Raw genomic sequence first — 24,214 nt, 5'->3', positions numbered from 1 at the left:
CTGAAGGAAAGCGGACGTTCTCTGATAGTCTAATGGAAAATAGTAAGACAAGCAAACACGTATAGAGACCTAGATGATCCATGTAAATTATGCCTTCATGAAAAATTTGCTATCCTATACTTTAAAGAACCCCAACATCTATTAAACTGTAGGAGAGAAATAGCGAACAACTGTGTTCACAGGATAAAATTTACTCTAGGATAGAGATACAAAATAATTTTAAAACTAACAATAGAAAATAAACAAATAAATAAACATGCATATACATAAACTATCACATGTATATATATATATAAGTAACATATAAAAATAAATTAACCTAGATTTAAAATGGGTCAAGACACTAGATATCTGCGCTAAATAGCACACACAAAGGAACGGGTCAACCGGATATCAACTGGGCCTTTGTCCTGTAAGTGCCTGCTCATTGGCTGATTAGGAAGGGTGCGGTGGATACTAGAAGCTGATTGACTAACTAAAAACCCAATAGAAGGTGCGTATATAAAAACGCGAGGCAACCACAAAATTTTCGCATAAGCCTGAAGAATCCTAGAGTGGATGAAACGCGGAATATTCAGTGTAGCTTAATCACCATATTTATTTTATAACTTACTCAAAAGCTATTGTATAAAGATTTATATATATATATATATATATATATATATATATATATAAATTTTTATACAATAGCTTTTGCTTGTACAGCAGCATTGCTAACATCAAAGTCATTATCAAAAGGCATGGTTTTGAGGCCAAAGCATCATTACCATTAGCCTAGAGTGTCCAGCAGTATCTGATGATACCACCAGACTTTATTGTATATGTATATATATATATATATATATATATATATATATATATACACAGGGTGAACAGAAAGTCCTTGGACCATTTTTAGTTTTAAAATTAAATATTGTTAAAATCACTTTTTCTCTTTTCGAATAAAGTAAGTATTTAGTTTAACTATTGATCTAATTATTTTCAACAAAAATATTAAAATAATTTTGTTTAAACTTTCAGAAAAATGAGCAAATGAGAGGCCATAATTCAGCTTCATTGCGCGGGAAGGACAAACTCAGAGATTATTAAGCTCTTGAAAGTGGCTAAATCCACCGTGTATCATGTTGTGAACAGATTTAAGGAACTTGGTACATCTAAAGACCGTTCTAGGAGTGGAAGACCTCGCACTGCTCGAACAAAGAAGGTGATTAAAGCTGTCCAAGAGAGGGTAAGGAGGAACCTGAAGAGATCTGCAAGACAAATGGCTAAAGACATGAATGTGAGCCTGACCTCGATGAAAACCATCGTAAAAAACAATCTCCAGTTGTCCCCCTACAAGATGAGAAAGAGGCAGTACCTCACACCTGCCCAAAAGCACAAGAGACTTGAAAGAGCAAAGCTTCTTCTTGTAGAACTGAAGGCTGGCACGGCAGAGCGAGAGATCGTTTTTTCTGATGAAAAACTCTTCACAGTTGAAGCGACTGTTAACAATCAGAACGACAGAGTTTATGCAAAATCTTCAGCAGACATTGATGACTCCGTGAGAATAGTTTTCCGCCGAAAAAAGCCGTCTTGCCTCATGGTGTGGGCTGCAGTCTCCAAATCTTGGAAGTCGCCTCTGATTTTCGTGGAGCAGGGGGTTAAGATCAACACAGATCGCTACATTAACGATATTTTGGTTCCAGGATTTGAAGAGATGAAGAAACACTTCAAAGATCAGTCTTTCACCTTCCAACAAGATGGAGCACCATCCCACACCTCCAGAAAAACTCAGGACTGGTGCCAACGTCATTTTCCAAGATTCTGGAGTAAGGAGATGTGGCCTCCTGCATCGCCTGATTTGAATCCCATGGATTTTTCGGTGTGGTCTTTGTTGGAGGCAAAGGTCTGTTCTGTTGCTCATCCAAATGTTGATGCTTTGAAGACATCTCTTCTGAGTGAATGGGCTAAAATACCTCAGGAAACGTTGCGTACCTCGGTTGGTAACTTCAGACAGAGAATTAAACGTCTAATCGAAAGGAAGGGACATCACATTGAAAATAAATAATTTGAATTTATTCTTGGTTTCCTAACTTATAATTTTCATTCATGTTTAATTTATATTTTTGTAATTTTCTATTAATAAACCACTTTCGAATTGGTCCAAGGACTTTCTGTTCACCCTGTATAGTAAATATATATAGTAAATAGGACAATAAAATTACAAATTAATAACACCAAATATCAATTTATTGTGAGTGGTCTAAAAATAGTCCTGCAAATTAATCATGCAAAGAGCTTTGTTTGGATTTTTCTATCTCTACTATGTATGCAATATTTATAAATATTATGTCATATGATTGATTTAAATAACAGTTATATGGTAATACAGTTTTGATAAATGAAAATGTGATGAATAAAAATCTTTGGCATTTATTCATTTAAATATGTAGACTGGGATAGATATTTGGACTTGACAAAAACAAATTACCTTTTCCTGTGTTTTTAGGCATTTACACTTGTGGAGCAGAACCCGCAATTCAAACTTGATGTATATGTACCTTATGCTCAGTATCTAGCGGAGACGGACATGTTTGAGGCAGCTCAGCAAGGTAGGTGAATTTAATGATTTAACCTTTTTTAACCTGAAATATCTTCTACGTTAAATCTTCAATGTTTTCTCTAGAAATGCTGAAATTGCATCATCATCCTTATGTGAAAGCTTCACCCCCTTAGTTTTCAATTAAGACAGACATTTAGGAGAAGGAAATTTATATAACATCTGCAGTGACTATTGCTTCCAATGATGTATACTTGCTTTTCTTTTTTTTTTTTTCTTTTTTGAGGTCAAGGTGACAGTTGGCCGAAACGTTGGGAAACAACTACCAGAAGATGAGGATGATAGTCCGCAAATAATTAAATAAAAAAAAAAATAACTTACTTTAAAACTTTTAGATGTTACTATGTTTCCATGACACGGTGGTTGGTCATAGCATGATAGCAGAAACATATTCAGTCCCATACGACAATTTCTATTCATATTTTTACACGTTTTAAATTATGAAAAATTAAAATAAATGTTATACTTAACTTTTTATAGATGTCGCATATGAACGCAGTAAAGACTGAGTTTTGGTTATTACTGTACAGTACTGCAGTGGCACCAACCCTAAGCGAGTTGCATCAGCTTCCTCCAAAGGTGGGAGTTTCATGGGAGTATGGAATTCACATGCAGTCTCCAGTCACATGTATATCCCTGTCGGTGTAGATGATGATGCTAAGTTTTTGCAACTCTTACTGCACCTGGTATTTTTAAATAGTTACCCATTTGGTACTGACTAGGTCAATGTTGCTTAACTTCACTGATCTAATGAGAACCGGTGTCTCAACTTGATTATGCTGTATGCAGTTTTGATCATTGGAATTTAAATAATCATTTTTTATATATATATATACACACATACTAGCATGGATACAATCATTTTATATATATATATATATACACACATACTAGCATGGATACCTGGCGTTGCCTGGGTTGACATGAAGTTCTGTTAGGAACACATCTACTATACTAATCATTTTCATCATGGGCAACGTGGATAGCCTCACAACAATTCCAAAAATAAAGGAACAGATGAAAACATATAAATGTAATCACCCAAAAAAGAAGAAGCATGTGATACCCAAGCCAAGTATGCAGAACCCTATGAAGCTCTACCAAAAATTAATTCCAAAAACAATTAAATTAAATTTTTTGTCATTTTGTTTCTAATGTAATCCTCCTCCTCCAAAAAAACTTGAATTTGACATATTTTGGAGTTCGTTTTGTTTATAAAATTATTAGGTGAAAGTACAATATAGTTTATATAATTAATTAAATTTATTGTTATTTTATGTTTCGAATGTAATCCCCCCCTCCCCCCCCAAAATTGTATTTGTCATGTTTTGCCCCCGTCTCCTTCGATTGTCAAACTTGAAAAAATGCTAGAGATGACATGTCTCTTTGAACGCTTTGTGGCCAAAATGTGGGTGCTCATTTTATGTTAAATTTATATAGAAAAGTGATTCCCCACTCTAAAATGTTAATTTTCTTTTTTTTTTTTTTTTTTTTTAAATTTCTTTGTTCATATTATTTATAAAGGCTGTTTAAACATATTAGGCCCCCAAAAAGTAGGTCTTCATTTTTTTTTTTTTTTAGGGGTTAAACGACGCTGAGTCACGTAAAAATTTACCTTTTTTTTTTAATTAGAAAGTGAAGTTTGAAATCGATGAGATTAACATGAAAAAAGAAAGAAAAATGTAAATTGTGGAATTTAGAGGGGCGCAGTAGATCTTTATTCTTTTTTTTTTTTTTTTTTAGGTGTTAAACGACGCTTGGTCACATCGTAAAAATTTACCGATTTCTGTATAGCCATTTGAAGAATAATAAAAACAAACAAATGAAATGTTCAGAAGTTTCTAGGGGTAAATAACTCTAAAAAGTTTTTTAAAAAATCGATGTTGCAATAATAATTCCAAATAAATTAAATATGTTATCAATATAATTATTGTTTAAAATTTATTAAATAACAATTTAAAGTAGAACACTTAAAACAATTCTCTTGCTAGAAACATTAAGATACCGCTATTTAATAAAATCGATTTTTCTTAATGTAATATGCAAATGGCATGATCTATTAATTGTATATTTTGCAAGAATCATATTATATATAGAAATAAATGAAAGAGTAAAGTAAGGAACCTTTTGTATACATTAATAAAATTGTGAACAAACAAAAAACAAAAATATGAATTTATATAGATATAGATACACACTAGCCGTACTCAATCACGCGTTGCTGTGGCTCAGTTTGTGTAAATGGACCCTCCTTCCCCACCAAAAAAACAAAAAACAAAATTCATTTTTTTTTAGGAAGGAATTAGTGTGGCAAACTGTTTTTTTTTCCATTATAGAAAAATAAGTTAATTAATAAACAAAAAGTTTATGTATTTATTTATCTGTAGTTGTTGTTTCATGACAATCTGTGAATACATAAGTAAAGGCGGAATGAAAAGTAGAGAGATGAATTCTCTCCCTCTCTCTATATATATATCTCTTTCTCATAGTTGAAAACCTATGTGGACAAGATAAGATGATTGAAATCTAGCTAATCGTAGGAAAATATGCAATTTAAATCACCCTCATTAAAAGTAAATGTAAAAAAAAAGTATAAAAAAAGATTAAAAAAACACCTCGTTATAAAACAAAGTAAAAGAAAAAAAATAGTATTGTATAAGGTTTGCTAAGCCACTCTGAAATCGAAAAATAAACAATGGTACCTTTACATATTTTTTATTTTTTGTTCAGAGTTTTTTTTTGGGGGGGGGGGCAGATAGTAATGTGTTGTTAATGTGTGCATAGGTAAGTGTAAGGCTATCAGTATTTAATACTGGAGGTGGTAAAAGGACTTAATATTTAGGGGAAAAATAGGAACTGCTTTCTCTAAATATGGTGCGATTGTAATGGTGTTTCTCCTAGGATGAAATATAGGATTTTATTATAGCAACTGTCTAAAATGTTATTCTAAAGTTACATAAGATAGTGGCTAATAGTCTAGACAATAAATTTGTATGTGGCATCTGTTGTTGCAAACCTACGGTACTTTAGTCTAGAGGGGAGTTTCTGTAATCAAAATATTATATATGGAGATATATATGTATGTATATTTTTTCTTATGAAAGATATACATATCTTTCATAATAAAAAAATATATATTCAAGAAGTAGAAATTATTTTGGAATTTTTTAATAAGGAAAGTGTCATTCTGAAATGAGATAAATTTGAAAATACATATTCATGTTTTGTCCGCAAAAGCATAGCACATTTAACATCAGATATGGTGTCAGGTTAAGCTCATTCCTTTCACATACATCCAGAAATGTGGGTGCTGAATATATATTTGGTTCATGAAAATTTCTGTTTTTATTATTAATGATTAGATTATTATAGATTTGTCTTTCTATTGCTAGCCTACCACAAAGCGGGGATGCCTGATGCTGCTATGAAGGTCTTGGAGCAACTGACATTTAATGCGGTGAAGAAGAGACGATTTTGTGATGCTGGATTCTATTATTGGAAACTTTCCTTCCAATGTCTTGACATTGCGCGTGGTAAGTATTATTATGAATCATAATTTTTATCATTTCTGCACGGTTTTCTCTGGGTTTTTATCGCCAAAAAACAAAGTGTCTTACCACAGAAAAGAAAGACTTGGTATTTCACTTTTGTCTGTGAAACAAATTGATGCATCAATTGTTAGAGACGATAAATATTTTAACCCCTGTCCAGTCCTGTCCAGTACAGCTAATCATAGACTGCTTTCTTTAATCTTATCTAATTACTCACTCCATGCTAAAATTTTCAAAACAAACGTGTCATTTTCAGCAAATGCATATGATGCCCATGCATATTTTCACAAGTGAGCGATTTAGAAGTCAACAAAGCAAAATCTTTTATACATACGTTGCACAGTTGTTGGTCTTCTCTGATTGTTACTTTTCCATGCATAATTCGTGATTCCTCATGGTTGATTGATCTTCCATTTTTAACTCGAGGCGAATTTACTTATGCATCGAAACATAATGGAGACTTGTGGAGATTTCAAAGGTTTTATTGGAGAGAAAATGTTTGTTCGCATCGGGGGAGAGACTATCTTCTTACTTGTTTTTCTAGTTGGAGATTGAGAGATGCAGATGGCAAACATTGAGGTAGCATTTTTTTAGATTCTCTCTACATTTTAAAATTCATTTCGCTTCTCTTGTCTCCCAACTTGGACTGACTAGAAACTCTGCTCTGTCCTTCCGAACATATGATGTAATTTCTATATAATCTTATTTGGCACCTGCATTTCTAATGCATTTTGTTTAGTGAGGTACAGGGTTTATACAGACTTACAAAGTCCATAAATTTTGACTTTTGCCTTGAAAAGGTCTTATTTCTATTGTTACTTTGAAAAATCCTTGAAAATATAGAAAATGTTTTAAAAAGGACTTGAAAATCATTGTTTATGTCCATTGAATATTTGTGTTGAAATATTAAAAATAAAATCGAAATAAAATCTATTAAATTATTATATCAAATTTTCTTTTCTTTTTTTAGAAAAATTCATTTTTATTTCTTTTGGGAGAATTTAAATTTTATTTTTATTTTTTTTGCTCTCATTTATAATTTAATTGGAGAGAGGATAGTAGTGGATGCTATAAAAAAAAATTGCCCCCAATTTTTTCCTTATCCATATGGGACTCTCATATGGTGCCCCCTCCACCCCCCAAAATTGTGATAATCGAAAACGAGGCTGACTGCCCCCCCCCCCCTAAAACTATTTAAAACACCAAAATATGATGCAGGTAGGTTGCAAAGTAACTTTTATTTAGCTATGGTGACATTTATTTGTTGCATGTTTGATTTTTTTATCACTTTTTCAAATCGTTGTGAATTATAAAACAAACCCCAAATTATGTTTTCAAAAACTTGAATTTGTCTAGAAAAGACATTGAAAAACTTGAAAAAGCCTTGAAAAGTCCTTGAAAATGGATATTAAAAATTTTTACGAACCCTGAGATAACCCTTGACCCCATTCCCTCTCCGCTTCAATTATGCCAGTTGCACTGGGTCTATTTCAGTTACTAGCCTAGGGTTCTGATATGTAGCACATTTAAATAAGTGCTTTCAGCTAATATGTATGATTAAGTATTTGATTTACCTATGTAGATAAATATATAAATTCTTTAATACATTTTATACTCTTGATAGTAGATTTGTATTGATGTATATTTTTATAAATTATTAAACATTTTTATTTCCAGTATATGTTATTTGTTATTTTTTTTCCAAATTCTATTGAATTTCAAAGTCAACTAAAGCATTTCATTTTTTGCTTTCAAGAGGATCCTTCTAAGGAAAGAGACATGTTGAACAAGTTCCAAGATTATCAAAGAAAAGCGGAAGTATACTATGCCTATCATTTCATACACAGATACGTTGTGAGTATAAAAGGATTTGAGTTTATTTTTCTGTTTTTCTTTTTCTTGTCTTCAAATCCAGATTCTGTGAAAATTAATTATTTGCAATAAAAAGATAACACAGGAAAGTTGTATGGTTTTTTTATTCGGCTTAGAATAATTTTGTACAAACATCTATAATAATTTATACTTATCTAAGGATGGGAGAGATTTTACTTTAGTACTATCGGTTCTTTGTTATTGTAGCGAAATTCCAAAATTGAACTATTGAATTTCAATTGAAACCAATAGTATCTACTGAATTATCATGTTGCAGTAATGAACATATCCAAAAATTATGAAAAACGATGATGTAGAAAATTAATTATTAATGAAAATAAGTTTTGTAGACAATAATCGAAAATTGAGTTTTGCAAAAAAAAAAAAAGAAACTGGGCAGTTCTAAATGTAACAAAATTGAGTTTTACAAGAAAAAAAAAAATTGTAACAAAACAGATGTAAATATTTTCTGAAAACTGAAAATCTTTGGCCAATTTAGCAAAACTCAATTTTTGCTAATTGTCTTTGAAAACTGTTTTCATTAATAATTAATTTTCTACATTATCGTTTTTCGTAATTTTTTGAAATATTTTCATTACTGCAACGTGGCAATTCAGTACATACCATTGGTTTCACTTGAAATTCAACATTTCAATTTTCGAATTTCGCTACAATTTTGGGCAAGATCAAAGTGTAGTATCTGTTCTTCATATGCTGCACTTCCATTTCTTGTTCTCTTTTGGTGGAGGAGCAGTTCTTCACGACTGAGACAATTTTTTTTTTGTACCTTTTCTCCACGTTAAAAAACGACCCTGGTGTCTAACTCTGTCCCGTGGGGAGGCATTGTAAATAGGTACAATAAAGAAGAACCGTATTATATCGAACAAGGGGGAATAACTTATGAAATTATTTTGTCACATTTTTGTAATAGTAAAGATTATTTACTGAAATTCAATTCCGGTTATTGTTTGTTTTTTTTTTTTTTTGTTTTTTTTTTACATAGGCATCACCACATTATCAAGGCCCAGAGGCCACTCAAGGATAAGGGTTAAAGAGTGTACAGTAGCAATTGGACAATATAGTAATCATTAGTAATGAAAATTTGGTAAATTTGATAACTTATATGGAACGGCTCATCAAGAACTTATTTACTTTAGACTTGAACACAACCATATTGTAGTCAGCCGGAAAGCAGGAAAACAGAAGACAATTCCACAGGCGTGCAGTTCTAAGAAAGAAGCTTTGTTCATAGAATCTATGTTTAGGTTTAGGCACAGATAAAGAGTGGGGGAAATAATTGATAGTGTTTACAGCTAGACGAGTGTTTCTTGTGAAAGTTTTGCGAGGGGGGACCATAGATTGAAGCTCAGTCGAACACTTTCCATGAAAATAACGATATATCAGAGACAAACTCGCAACATCTCTTCTGTGAGATAGAGGTTGCAGCGAAGAGAAAAGGACATCTCCTACGAGGCTACGAAGTCTATTTTGAACTCTTGTCGCATATGACGTAAAGTTATGGTGGGACATGTTAACCATTTTTAATATAATTCATTATAAACTGTTTTCAAGGTTGTCAAAAACTTCAAGTATCTTGGAGCATGGTCGGAGAGCACTGAAAAAGATTTTGAAGTGAAAAACCACTGGCATGGAGTGCATATCACAAGCTGAGGAAGATATGGTCATCCACTCTCTCAGAAAAGTTGAAAGTAAGACCCTTTTTTGCCACAGTAGAAACAGCCCTTCATTATGGTGCTGAGGCATGGACTTTTACAAATGTGCTGAAGAAAAGCCTGGATGGCTGTTATGCACGGATGCTCAGGATGGCCCTCAATACATCATGGAGGAACCATGCAGCAAACCAATAGCTTTATGGTGACCTACCATCAGTATCAGTGAAAATACAGCAGAGAAGGATGAGAGTAGCCAGTCACTGCACGAGACACAGAAAAGAGGAAGCCAGCAACTCATCATTGTGAATTTTGGAACGCAGCTGCTAGTTCTCTGGAAACCAACAGATGGACACCCAAACAGTGGTAGAAGAAGAATGACCTACATTGACAACCTGCTACAGGACACAGGATTGGAAAGTGTTCGGGACCTGAAAACTGTCATGTGAGATCGAGAGAACTGGAGAAGTTGTGTAGATTCGGTTGTGAAACATCCTAAAATATGATGGAGATGAGAGATGATGAGATATAAACTGTTTTTGTAAAAAAAAAAAAAAAAAAAAAATGTATTTGTATTATTTGAATTCTTCAGCGTTATCTGAATGTTATTTTCGCAATGTTTTAGTCAATGTAACCTTGGATATTCTTCAGGTATATCTGTCAAACTCGGAAATCTGCACGGAATTTCGAACAGAACCCTTTGTTTAATCCGTGGCATTTATAATGCCAAAGACCTGTGGCGTAGTGGATATAGTGCTTGATAAAATTTAGTTGTAAAGTTACATTTTTCTGGAGGATGATGGGTCAATCCTCAATGAGCGCAACACTGAAAAATATAATTGTGAATTTACTTAGCACTTTTATCCAATCATGGTTGATGAAACAAAAGCATGCTAGCATCATGGATTCATTACTTAAACAAGATTAAAAAATTAAAAAAAAAAACATGAAAGATTTAAAAACATTGCAGAAGAGTTAAGAGTATATCAATATTATACTAGCCCACATATGGCAGCGTTAGTAAGGAGACACTGAATATAACTGTCTTACTGACATTTACCATGATTATTTTATACTAAATACCTAATATGACTTATATGAATAAAAAAAATCCTTATATGATCGTTACTTTTTTATTTCAAATCTTGAACAATTCTTTCCTAAATTGATCAATTATCAATCTTGACAATTTTGAGTTATGTGAAACAGAATAATTAGCCTTTCCATTAATCGTGGATTCAGATTGAAGTATGCTCAGCAGCCATTAGACCTTTGAATTTCTGTTATTAAGTAAAAAAAAAAGCCAACAAAATCTTACTGCAATTCTCAACTTCGTACCTATGTGAACTGAGGATTTCTTACCTAAACAACATTAAAAAATAGAACACATGAAAAACTTAAAAACCTTGCAGAAAAGTGAAGAATATGTCTATATCATATTATCCCACATATGGCAGCAGTAGTAAGGAGACACTGAGCATAACTGTCTCACTGACATTCACCATTATTATTACACACCACTAATATAGCAGTCTCATTAACATTGACCACTAATCAATAACAATCTATAAATATAAAAGCGAAAATGTTTGTGTGTGTGTGCGTTTTCGTGTATGTCCAAGAAAGGCTTTTTTCCGAGAACCGATCAGTCGCCTCACAACTTAAAACTTTTTATATCATGCCGAAATGATAATATCTACGAGTTAACAACCGGGGTCGCCTGTCTATTTAATTTGCCCGACTTTGAAAAGATAAATATTCAACAATTTTCGATCGCCGCATCTGCATTAAGCTTTTTTGTATAAAAAAAAGAAGTGAACAGACTCGCGGTAAATAAAACACTGTCCCGCACCCAAAGTTGACGTCATTAACTCGTCAAAAACAGGCACCTGCCGTTAAACGTCGTACGTTTTTTTTCACACTTTATTATTTTCCAACTGCGCATCAAGGCTTCTTTTTTTTTTTTTTTTTAAACAAACACCCGTGACACCCGGCCAACGATTTTTCTTTTCATTTACCCAGAAACACACACACACCTACAAACAACTGGGCAACGCCGGGTACCCCACCGCTAGTATATAATAAATAATAAGGTTAGCTGGAACTGAAAAAAATATGTATGTGTGTATATACATATATAAATAGATAAACAAATAGAATAAATAAATTACTATATAGAAAACAAATAAATAAAACAAATAAAAACTAATAAAATAACTAATCCAAACACAGTGATCTCCCTTACCCAAACCTGCTATTACACAACACTAATACAACAGTCATTAACATTCCAAATAAACACTTTAAGCGTAATATGCAACAATCATTTATATACATTAAAAAAATTACAATAATTCCCAACAATACTTAATATTCATCACAACTAGTATTCTAGAAATTGATTTGCCAATCAGTATGTGACACTGACTTCCAGAAATAAAGAAATAAAAAAATAAATGAATAAATAAAACAGACAAAGGAGAGCCTTGCTAAACAGTTGTACATGTTTCTTTTTATTTTCCCCTCTGAAGAAAAGATACTGTTCTTGAAAGTTAGGGACATCAACACCTACCATTTTGTACGACACATTATGTTGGTAAATAAACGTAATATAATTGAAAATTTTTGAAAATTTCTTCTAATATTGTCATTCTTTATATGCTAACTTGTGTCCATGATGTTTCTTGAGAACCGCATTGATATAACCTTCAAACATAACTCTTTTCTCACCATTATTATTTTATTCCAGGTATTGAATACCTAATATGATTATATGAATAAAAAAAATCCGTATATGATCTTTATTTTGTTATTATTTTATTACAAAAAGGCTTCATATATTAATTTTTTTGTGATAAGTGTACCACAACAATTTAAAGAGCCCAATAGTGTGCCACCATATAAAAAAGGTTGGGAACCAGTGCCCTATACTGTCTATATTTTGGTCCTCCGATTTATCGGAGCGGGACCTATGTTTTTGGTGGCGTCCATGCATCCATTATTGCAGACGATTGCCAGACATCCATTAGTTTTTCCTGAAATTTTGCCACAAATTGTATTAAATCGATGTGCACAATAAAAAAATTTTTTTTGCGAAAATTCCCATTGTGTCCCCAAAGGGCTCAAAATGTGGAGCCCATTGTTCTTAATATAAATCCAATATGGGTGACCCTGGCAAAATTCTGGTTCCCGTCCCCGGGGACTTTTAGTGTTAAAAACGCCTCTTTTTGTGGCTCTTTTTTCATATTTCTCAACAAAAACTTGATATGTCTGACTATATAGTGTTTTTTCATGGTGGTCAGCTCAAATATACATATCTTAAGGTGTGAAACTGCTCCGTTTGTCCATTTTCACTGGGATTCGGCATTGCCAGGAGCTCAAAAGGGGTCACAAGAAAAGTTTTGCATCGCAGAATTGAAGAAACAGGTGTTCCCAATATTGACAAGTCTGACAGGGGGAAGTGTGTTGTTTGGGACGATTGAAGTGCAATCGTGAGAAGTGATTGGGGGAGTCCCCCGAAAGCACTGTAATTTCTTAGGACGTCCAAAAACCATGATTGGGACAAAAAGAGCGAAAAAATGTGATAAGTTCAAATCAAATTACTCAATTTTTAACTATGACGGAAGTAATATTTGTTGTTAGGACTAACTCAACCTTCACACTTCTCACATTCATCATTTCTTCACTATTTTTTGTGGCATCATCTCACATGCAGCACCAGAGGGGGGACAGCGCATGTGCGGCTTGTTTCCTTTCTTCTAAGTGTATCTTTATGACTCCCATTACACATCGATCATATCATTCCTATATAATTTCTCTTCACGCAATTCATGTCATTGATCAACATTTGGCAAGTCTTATTTCCATGCAGCATCACCCACCATACACGTACCTGATAGACTCTTCCCTTAGTTGACACTGGTAATGCTCTGTTGATTAGTAATGACGAAGGTTCCATTAATTTATTCTAGCCATTCTTAACTCATAAAATCACACAAACACCTGTTTTATAATATTTTTGGAACAACTTTCTCATCACGTTAACAATAGAAATACAAATCTTGAAATCTTTATCTCAAAAAGAAAACCACTTTTCTATCCATATTTGTTTTGTAAATTTACAACTTAAGGTTGTTTACTTGTAGATGAACAGAACATTATTAAGCTCATCAGTTGTAGGTTGGTTGGTTGATTGTTTGTTTTACAGCATATCAACCCTTTTCGGGTTATTTAATGCTGAATCCAAAGATTTTGAAGAAAAAAGTTTTAATAGAATATATTTGTTTTCAAGTCATTTTCTATTTAACCCATAGTTGGGACCCTAACAGGTACTACCACTCCGGGTCAGAGTGGACCTGGGAGCAATGGTAATTAAAGGGTGGCTCCACACTCCCCAAAGCCCACAAGCTGGGGCCTCACCACTGGATATAGTTTAAGGTCATATCCAGGACCCCCATTGAGGGACTTTTACTCTCTGCAGGGGGGCAGTCGGTGTATTCTAATGCCCCACCGACAGGGCCATCAGTTGTAGGAGTACACATGTGTTTATATTACATTTGTATATTAGTAAAGAATAGGCAGGTTACACATTACTAAGGTAGTAGTTTTTCCAATATTAATACTTGATTCAAATCTTACAGAAATCAAAACGATTTTACAAGAACTGGATGTGTGTGATATATAAAATTCAAAGGAATTAGCAGAACATAAACATTCCATGTTTTGTGTTTTTGAACTGACATTTTTAATTATCTCGAATAAAAAATAGACATAAAGATGTATTTATTTTATTCATTTTCAGACTGTTATCCTCATCTTCATAGTTGTTATTGTCTCACCACGTTTTGACCAACTCATCCTCTGGCCTGCTTTGGGTATGATGAAAACTACTATCTTCAGACAATGCTCGCCTGGAACCGTAGAGACTCAACGCCTCTATCCACTGTGCCTTTGGGACCTATGGCGCAGTAGATAGAGGTGTTGATTCTATTCAAAGCAAGCCAGAGGATTAGTTGGACAAAACATGGGGAGACGACAACTATGGAAGGCAGTAATTACTGGGGATATAGTTACGAGACTCAGCATTCCTATCCCGTCACAGTTTATCACGTGAAGAAGGCCAGAGGATAAGTTGGCCAAAATGTGGTGAATAACAGTCGCAAACAAATAAATACACAAATTACTCATCTCAAATGATTACAATAAAAAATAAGACATAAAAGGTATTTCGTATTAGTTCAAAGCAAATTATTTTTACTTTAAAACTTAATTTCTAATTTTTTTTACTAATAAAAACGGTACTTGTACAGTTTAATCAAGACATTAAAAAAATGAAAATATTGAAAAAAGGTTATATTGTACGTATCTGTTATGGAACAAAGTTCCCCGAAAAAAATTTCATGGCACTGTACGTGGAGTTATCTCCCCATGGCGTGTTAAAAATTTCCATAATGACTGACTTCAACGCGCTCTCATAGAAACATGTTTTTCCATTGTAAAATAAAAAAAAACTACTCGATCAAATTAAATTAAATTTTTTTCGGAGATCTTTAGTCCAAAACGGATATGTACAATATAACCTTTTTTTTTTTTTTTTTTTTTTTTTTGATATTTTCATTTTTTAATGTCTTGATTAAACTGTACAAGTACCATAAAGACAAAACATAAATACATTCATCATAGTTACTTACTCCCATGAAAATACTATATAGTATATTTTTTCTAAAATATTTCACAACTATTATTCATCATACTAGTTATAAAACAGCAGAAGTTAGATAAAGATGGAAATTGACATACCAAGGTACTCTATCAACCTCTCACTAGAAGCAAGTATAAACTAGTATAACTAAAGCTATTGAACAGCTAATGAAAAACTCTTAACAGCAAATTGTAATATTATTCTATTCTTTGTGTTCCAGGAAGAACCATTTACATCACATATGCCTCTCTCCATGTTTCACATGGCTCGTTATTTGCTGCATCGTTTGAATGGCGACATTCCAGTTGGAATTTCAAAAGTGTATCCTTTATGTAAATTGATCATTTTCTCAGATTTTCTTTACAGTGTTTTGTTGATCAGCAAATACTTTTCTGATTCTCTGATGTCTTCCAAGTTGAAATTAAGAAATAATCTTTGCTTTTTCTTGTTTTCTCTTTGATTTCCTTCTCTTCCAGTTTTCTAATAAGTCTTCTCCTCTCGACTCTACAACAGCTGCAAGACAAAGAAAATAAACGGTATCTGCATTTTTTGTAATCTCTTGTTCTCTTCTATTTTTCTTCAATAAAATCCTGGGCCCCCAAAATCAAGTGATTAGACCATTTCTCTAATGACCTCGTCCCTGTTGATTTTGCGATGGGAGTTTAGTTCTGTGCAGTTCTAGGAGGTCCACCCTCTCAGGCTTTGCTGACTTCTCAATCCCACTTTTCAACCCTGGTGCCTAAGTTCTTGCAGTGGGAGAGAATTAAACAACTTCAACAACGCTTCTTGGCCTTTTGGCTAAGAACAAAGTGTAGTATCTGTTCTGATACTACACTTCACCTTTTCTGCACTCAATCAGTGGAGGAGAAATCCTTCTAAATTGAGGCAATTTTTATTTTTGTTCCTATCCAGAGTACCCCTTCTGGAGAGCTGGATGAATTTTCCCCACATTAAAAACTGACCTTGTGTCTAACTCTGCCCTCGTGGGGAGGCAAGTAAATAGGAGCCTTCAACAGTTACAGGGAGGTGACTGTGGCTAAATGCTTAACAACTTGGACTGCCAACCTTGGTGTGCCAAGTTCAAATTCACAAACATTTTCTCTGAGGAATATAGGCAGCTTTCATGTGCCCCTCCCATTAGTACCCAATATCTTTCTTAAAAGAATTCCAACTAGAAAGATATTGAGGAAACGAATGGCAACAATAATCATCTGATTCATATGAAATGAATGAATGATGCTTAACAACACAGCAGCAGCAGAGAGGTGATTGTGACTCCAGAGATAACAACACGGACTGACGACCTGGGTGTGTCCAGATCAGTTCATTCCACAGAAACACTTTTATTAGGAGACTAACAAGGAAACCTGACATTGTCCGGGATTGAATCAGGATCAACAAATTTTCCACTCGTCCATATGTTTATTGCCATTAAACCCAGTGAAATTGACTCTTTAACAATCAAATCAATTGATTGTATGCTCTAGTTGGGGACCCACTGCAGTATACTGGAAGGAAGCTTAATATGCCTTCCTGCAGTGACTTAATCCACAGTCTATATTACACTATTGAGAATCTACTGTTGATTTTATAAAATTATTTTTATATAATGGCTTGAAATAAAGTTTCAAATGAAAAACTCGGGTATCATGATTAAATTGTGCTCTAAACAGAAACATTTATTTCAGATGTGCCTTTGTCTTATAAAAGAGTCATCTGTTGATTTTTATGAAATTAATTTTGCATAATTGCTTGAATTAAAGTTAAACGTACAAAAGTCAAGTATCATAGTTCAATTGTGTTCTAAAAAGAAACATTCATTTCGAATGCACCTCTGTCTTATAAAAGAATCTACAGTTGGTTTTATAGACTGGCCCTTTCTTGCTTGTGCAGAAATAACATTTCTCAAATGCACTTGTGATATTAGGCTGTATAAAAGTGTTAACTTTGGTCAAAATCGGTCAATTTCCTTCTTTAATCGGATTTTTTATTGATTATCGATTTTCGATACTTATCAGATTGATTCCAATACAACACCTACATAAGAATGCTCCCAAACATGTCAAGTACCTTTGTGTGAAATAAACAAAAATAGGTCCAGCCGTTTTGGAGTCCATAGGGAAGGAAATCTCTTTCTCTCTCACACACACACACACAAACAAAGTTCCTTTTAGATAGATATATAGATGTTGGCATTCCTCATTTGGTCTCCCTCATAAGTGCCCAATGTCTTTCTAGAAAGAATTCTAGTTGGAAAGATATTAGAGAAATGAATGCCAACAATAATCATCAGATTCATACGAGATGAATGCATGATGCTCAGGAAAATAAAAATTTCAATATTTATTTACTGATATTAAAGTACATATACAAAAGAATGTTTGTAAAATGAAATTTGATGAATATATAATGTGGCATTGTGTTATGGCAATTGAAAATATGGAGTCTTGTGAAATTGTAGAATGAGATAGTGTGAGCACTCCTACTAAATATGCATAGAGCAAAATACATAAGAAATACAACTGTGCCATGTTGAGTTATGTCTTTATTAGCATCCAAGGAAATAGCAGAAGCCATAGAAAATGACCTCCAGTCAGTAGTGGAATAGGACCATAACTGGATGGTAACATTTTATGCTACTAAGACTAAGCTTCTTTCCTTTACCAATTACAATAACATTCTCCACGTTAAAAAACGACCCTGGTGTCTAACTCTGTCCCGTGGGGAGGCATTGTAAATAGGTACAATAACATTCTCAACCACCAATTACCACAACAAATATCCTGCTTGAGAGTTCATCCATCAAGGCTTGCTATTTGCAGGCAATATGAGTTGGAACAAGTACATTGAGGACATTGCTACGGCTGCTGCAAAGAAAGTGGTGTCTCTCTCTCGCTCTCTCTCTCTCTCTCTACTGTGCTTGAAAATTACTCATACCTGAGAGTATCCTATATCTTTACAAAGCTACCATTCACTCATGCATGGAGTATTACTACCACATCTTGGCTGGTGCTTCTACTGCTAGTTTCTCTCTTTCAAGGGTCCAAAAAAGAGTTTAAAATCTAATATGCTTTGCACTATTGGTCAAGCTCCAAACTTTGTCCCATCGTTGTGATCAGGATTGTGGAGTCGGATGGTAAAAGTCCAACTTTGACTCCGACTCCTAGAATTCCTAGGATGCCGACTGCGACTCACGACTCCTTGACTTCTATGTGGAAATCTATTCTGCAGATCCATATACCAGCCTCCCACATCTATTCAGCATTTTATAATTACTTAATTTTTGACATTTAACATTCACTTGTATGATAAATATACTCGCATATACACTCTACCAGTTTTATTTTTTTATTATTTCTAACAAGGCATATCACCACTTGGGCGCAAAAGGCTACTATTTGGGATGATGTCTCGGAAAAATTAACAAGATGTTGGTTTATGTGACATTTTAACTTTTGCATATCAGTACGACCAGGGAAGCAGGTAGCAAGAAGGGAATTCCAAAATCTAGCTATCCGAGGGAAGAAACTATTAGAATAGAAAACTTTCTGGCATCTAGGGACCTCAATAGTAAAGGGATGAGATCTTATTACTAAGCAGGTTTGTCGGGGATATGTAAGGTGAGGGGGCACAAGTGCAATGAGTTCATCAGAACACATTCCATTAAAATATTTGTAAAACAGGCACAGAGATGCAACATGGGACAAGGGCTGGAGCTTAGTTGATAGTGGGACCAATTTGATTGACAACTCTTTTTTGGACCCTATCCAAGAGGGAGAGGCTAGTGATAGATGCATCAGCCCAGATGTGGCAACAATACTCCATGCATGGGCGAATGGTGGTCTTGTAGAGGTACGGGATACTCTCAGGTATGAATAGTCTTCTAGCTCGATAGAGGGAACCTACCATCTTGCAGCAGTCTTTGCATTTGCATATGTATTTGTTCCAGTTTATATTGGCTGCAAATTTTAGGCCAAGGAGTTTGAAGGTAGAGTTCTCAGGTAGGGTGCTATTTGTCATGGATATAGGGGGTTGAAGAGGCTTCTTGTAATTGTTAAAGGAGAGCAGCTTAGTTTTACTAGCATTCAATGTTACCATCCATTTGCAGTCCCATTCAACTATGATCCGGAGGTCATTTTCTAATGATTCTACCATTGCCTTAGATTTATGAACATCTATTCTTCCCTCATGCATATTATAGAGCATTGTATCGTCAGCAAATATACTCATCTCAAACACAATATTATCAGGGAGGTCGTTTATAAATATCAAGAATAATAATGGTTCAAGGATCGACCACTGAGGCACTCCTGCATTAATGTCATATTGCTTGGATGTATGTCCGTTAATGACACCCTGTATGCTTCTATTGTCTAAGATGGATTTAATTATATTTAGTATAATTTTCATTAGCAGCCCTTTGTGCCAGACTTTGTCAAAGGCCTTAGATATATCAAGGGCTACAGCTATGGCTTCTTCTGCCTTATCCAGTACATGGTAAATGCGTTCAGAGATGAATGTTAAAATATCTGCAGTAGAACAACATTTATATTTCTGTGAACTGCAACATCGTATTAATAATGCTGGAGGACATGTGGAAACTTTTTTAAAAAATTCAATAAAACCGTAAAAAAATATAGATTTCTTTCTTTCTAATCCTTTTAGCAAATTATTTCTATTGCAAATATAAATAAAGTTATACATTTTTTTTGAAAAGTGCACTCGAACTTTATGGACACCCTGTATATTAACCCTTTCAAGATCATTTAATACTGAACTATGCAAATATATCGTAAGATGGAGTACTGCTGCCATATTTGGGGAGATGCCACTTACAGCATTCTTTCTTACCGTGACAAAATACAAAATCTACTTGCAACCAAGTAAATGTTCTCTCTACAATTCCTTTCTCACAGAAGTGACATTGCTAGTCTCTCTCTACTATCATTATTTTAATGTAGGTGGCCCATGGTTTGTCCTTATAAAATATTCACAGCAAGGACTTGTCTAGTTACCGTGACTACAAAGAACTTTTGCTTCTTTCTCTGTACCTAAAACTTAACACTACTTCCATGAACTGAGATTCTTACCAAGAACCTCTCATTTCTGGAACACAATACCACAGAAGTTCTTCACTGCTGGCTACAGTATCATCATTGAGTTCAATGTCAACAAATACCTGTCAAACTGTCATCTTATGTAATCAAATTTTATCTATTTTATATATCATTTTCACTCTTTCCATAATGTTCAGCATCATCCAAATGATAATATAATTAACCCTTATGCTCGAGTAATTTTGGTCTTGATAAATGGTGATTTTTTTTTTTTTGTATATTTTGTATATAGAATGTTTGTATTTTTTAAAACAGTGTTACAATACAAATGAATGCATTAGGACCGACTGAAGTTCTACTTTGTTCAGCTGATTCTATGATTTTTTATTTGTATCGAATCAGCCACTTATATCTCATTTATTTTCTACAATTAATCTGCCAATGCCAGAAGAGATACAAGATGTCCTCAAAAAACTAAAAAAATAACAAAGCTGCAAGAGAGGATGCACTTCCGACAGAACTCTACAAGAGCTGTCCCGACCTTATAGCCTGTTACCTGCACCCAATTTTCGACACTACGTGGCGCTCTGAACAACTACTTCAGAACGGGAGTGATGAAATACTCCTGCCCTTCTACAAAAACCGTGACTGTCATGATCGCTGCAATTATAAAGGCATTAGTTTAATCGATGTTGACTCTAAAATCTTAATTATCCTTCTGTGTCATATCCAGAATATCCGAGACTGTCGAACCTGACCAAACCAAGCAGGATTTCGTAGAGGCAGAAGATGTACAGATCAAATTTTCTCCCTCAGGCAAATTTTAGAACAGCAGTGGGTCTATTAGCAATCTACTGTTATCTGCTTCATTGATTTCACTGCAGCCTTCGACTCGGTGGATCAGAGAAGCCTCTGGGACATAATATGACATGATGGTGGCTTCCCAGCTAAGTTTCTCAACCTCATCAAAGCGTACTACGTGCACACTCAAATTAGAGTGAGGTGCTACAGGGAAGAATTCGATTCCGTCGTTCACCAAGATTGTGTGCTCTCCCCATCTTATTCAACTACATCATCGACTTGATCCGAGAGAAGAACTTGGCTGGCTTTTCTGGTCTCAGAGTGGTGTCAATTGTTTCATCACTGATCTTGCCTGTGCCAATGACATTGTGATATTTGATGAGCCCTACACAGAGGTTCAGCATGCACTCGACAAGGTCAGTCGCATGGCTAAAATGGTTGAAATGAGAATTAACGCTTCTAAGATGAAAATTCTCTTTGGTAACTTCCCTCTGACCAAGTGGCTGTAACCCTTGATGATGAAACTGTGGAACAAGTCTAAAACTTCAAATACCTTGCCACCAAATTTACAGCCACTGGTCAAGCGAAAGACAAAATCATCAGCCATATCAACCTGACTAGTGCAGCCTTCGTCCATCTTCAAAAATGACTGTGGTCTTGCCAGGAGATAGGACGTTCCATCAAGTTATGGATCTGTGAGGCCATGGTCAGAATAATTCTTCTCTATGGATGTGAGACCTGGCCACTGCGCAGAGAGGATCTTCATAATTTTGAAGTCTTCGATCACTACTGCCTCCGCTGTATCCTGCACCTTTGGCTCTCTGACTGGATCCCTAACTTGACCATACAGGCTAGATGCAACATTCTTGACTTGGAGGAAACTCTGCTAAAAAGGAGACTCTGATGGTTCGGTCATGTGCTGCACTAGCTGGGGGAAGATGAGTTCATCCGTCAATTAGTAGTGCCCAATGCACCCACTGATTGGAAGAAGTTCCAAGGTAGTCAACTTAAGACTTGGCTCATAATGGTCAAAACAGATGCGTTTTTGGTGTCTGTTGCTGGAACCGTGAATGGCTAGAATCATGCTGTTGACTCTGATGCCGACCGACGAGGATGGATGGCTTTGACACGAGATGCAGTTAACACTATTGGAGCTGGCTCAACCCATCCAGAGTGAATACCTCTACAAGTGCAAGTAAATATTCAATGACAAATAGAATTATACTGTACTAGTAGGCTGCCTGGCGTTACTTAGTCATAAAGTATATATAAATATTTTATTTAAATCAATGCAGAATTCTTATCTATATATCTATAAAAGTGAGAGTGTGTGTGTGTGAGGACATTTCTCAACCTATATACTAAATGAATTTTTAATCTACAGACTTGAAATTTAGTATATAGGGTAATCAGCCACGTGGAAAACTTTTTACTTGCTTTTCATCTGAAAAAGGGGCTTCTAAGAGGTAAAAATTGAAAAATGGGTACGTGGGAGACATTGGATTTTTCTGTTTGCTGTTTTATTATTGTGCATGCGTGAATGGTTTACATTACAAATTCCTTATGTTAAATATAAGTCTGTTTGAAAACACCTTGTAAAGAGCGTGTCATGCTGAGCGAATGGTTATTGTACATGACTCACTGTCTTTAGGTTTTGGTTTCAATCTCAGCTCGAGTATTTTTTTTTTTTACTTACAAGAAATGAACTGTTTAGAAAAAATATGATACTCGCTTGTACATATCTCAGTTTCTGTATGAATTAAAATATAATATTTATGCATATTTTATGACCGGGCAACGCCGAGTGGCCTGCTAGTTTATTATAAACAGAAATACCATAGGAAAAATTAAACGTAACGTTAAATTCCTTTAAAAAAGGAAGTAAAAGAAAAAAACGGAAAGAAACTGAGACATGTGCATGCAAATATTGTTTTTTCAACAGTTCATTTCTTGTAAGTAAAAAACAAAGTACTCGAGCTGAGATCAAAACCAAAACATAAAGACAATGAGTCAAGTATGATAACCATTAGACCTGCTTGACACAGTCTTTAAAAAGTGTTTTCAAACCTACTTATTCTTAACATAAGTAATCTGTCATGCGAACGATTCACGCATATGCGTTCATAAAACAGTTGAGAAACAAATAAAAATCCGATGACCCCCACGTACCAATTTTTCAATTTTTACCCCCTTAGCAGCCCTTTTTTCTGTATGTAGATTAAGAAGTGTTCTTATACACACATTCTCATTTTATATATATACTAGCAAAAGTACCCATCGTTGACTGGGTTCAAAAACAGCCTACAGAAAATGGACTCTGATTTATGAAAGTATGATACGTTATGAAAAGGAAGGGTTGTAAATTTGGGTTGAATTTGGCGGTATCAAAACCAAAGCAAAATATGATGAAAGTAAAAATAAAATAGATAACCCCCATAATTTATTATACCATACCTGTTCACACTGAAACACTTATCACAATATTCTGTGGATCTATATTAAAAAACCTTGTTAAACTTTGTGACATATTTCCATTCTATGGAGGTCAGGCGCGAATGAACATCCCATAATTTTATTATACCATATTTCTTTAAACTGAAACATAATTATCAAAGTATACTTACGCAGATAGATATGAAAAGTCTTTATTAAAGATTGTGCCTATTTCCATTCTATGGAGGCCAGGCGCGAACGCAGACCCCACAATTTTATTATACCATCCCTATTTAAGTTAAAACATACTTATCAAAGTATTCTTATGTACATCTATATCAAAAACACTTGTAAACGTATTTTTTATTTTTTAAATTTTTTATTTCCATACTTTATGGACCAGGCGCTTACGCAGACCCCACAATTTTAATGAACCACTGTTCTGCCAGATCAAACATACCCATTCCTGTGTCTCGATACATCTTCTATCATTATATGTAATCAGTTTTTGAAAATAGTCAACCATATAG

At 34.3% G+C, this 24,214-nt stretch overlaps 1 protein-coding gene and 1 non-coding gene across 2 annotated transcripts in view; both read left to right on the top strand.

Moving 5' to 3' along the window:
- Positions 1-24,214, top strand: part of LOC145243910 (intraflagellar transport protein 122 homolog) — a 166,372-nt gene that overhangs the window by 98,275 nt on the left and 43,883 nt on the right. Inside the window, exons 19-22 of the mRNA XM_080107019.1 lie at positions 2,489-2,591; positions 5,992-6,132; positions 7,907-8,004; positions 15,614-15,714. Coding sequence (XP_079963145.1) covers positions 2,489-2,591; positions 5,992-6,132; positions 7,907-8,004; positions 15,614-15,714 — 443 coding nt within the window. The remainder of the gene's footprint in view (positions 1-2,488; positions 2,592-5,991; positions 6,133-7,906; positions 8,005-15,613; positions 15,715-24,214) is intronic.
- Positions 16,172-16,367, top strand: LOC145244065 (U2 spliceosomal RNA). The gene has a single exon (XR_013862981.1). It is a non-coding gene; the product is annotated as a U2 spliceosomal RNA (small nuclear RNA).

This window comes from Euprymna scolopes, chromosome 22, assembly GCF_053919585.1.
Source record: "Euprymna scolopes isolate OS-2025 chromosome 22, ASM5391958v1, whole genome shotgun sequence".
Taxonomy (NCBI): domain Eukaryota; kingdom Metazoa; phylum Mollusca; class Cephalopoda; order Sepiida; family Sepiolidae; genus Euprymna; species Euprymna scolopes.
The sequence above is the reverse complement of the archived record's forward strand: the minus strand, read 5'-3'. Positions and strand labels throughout refer to the sequence as shown.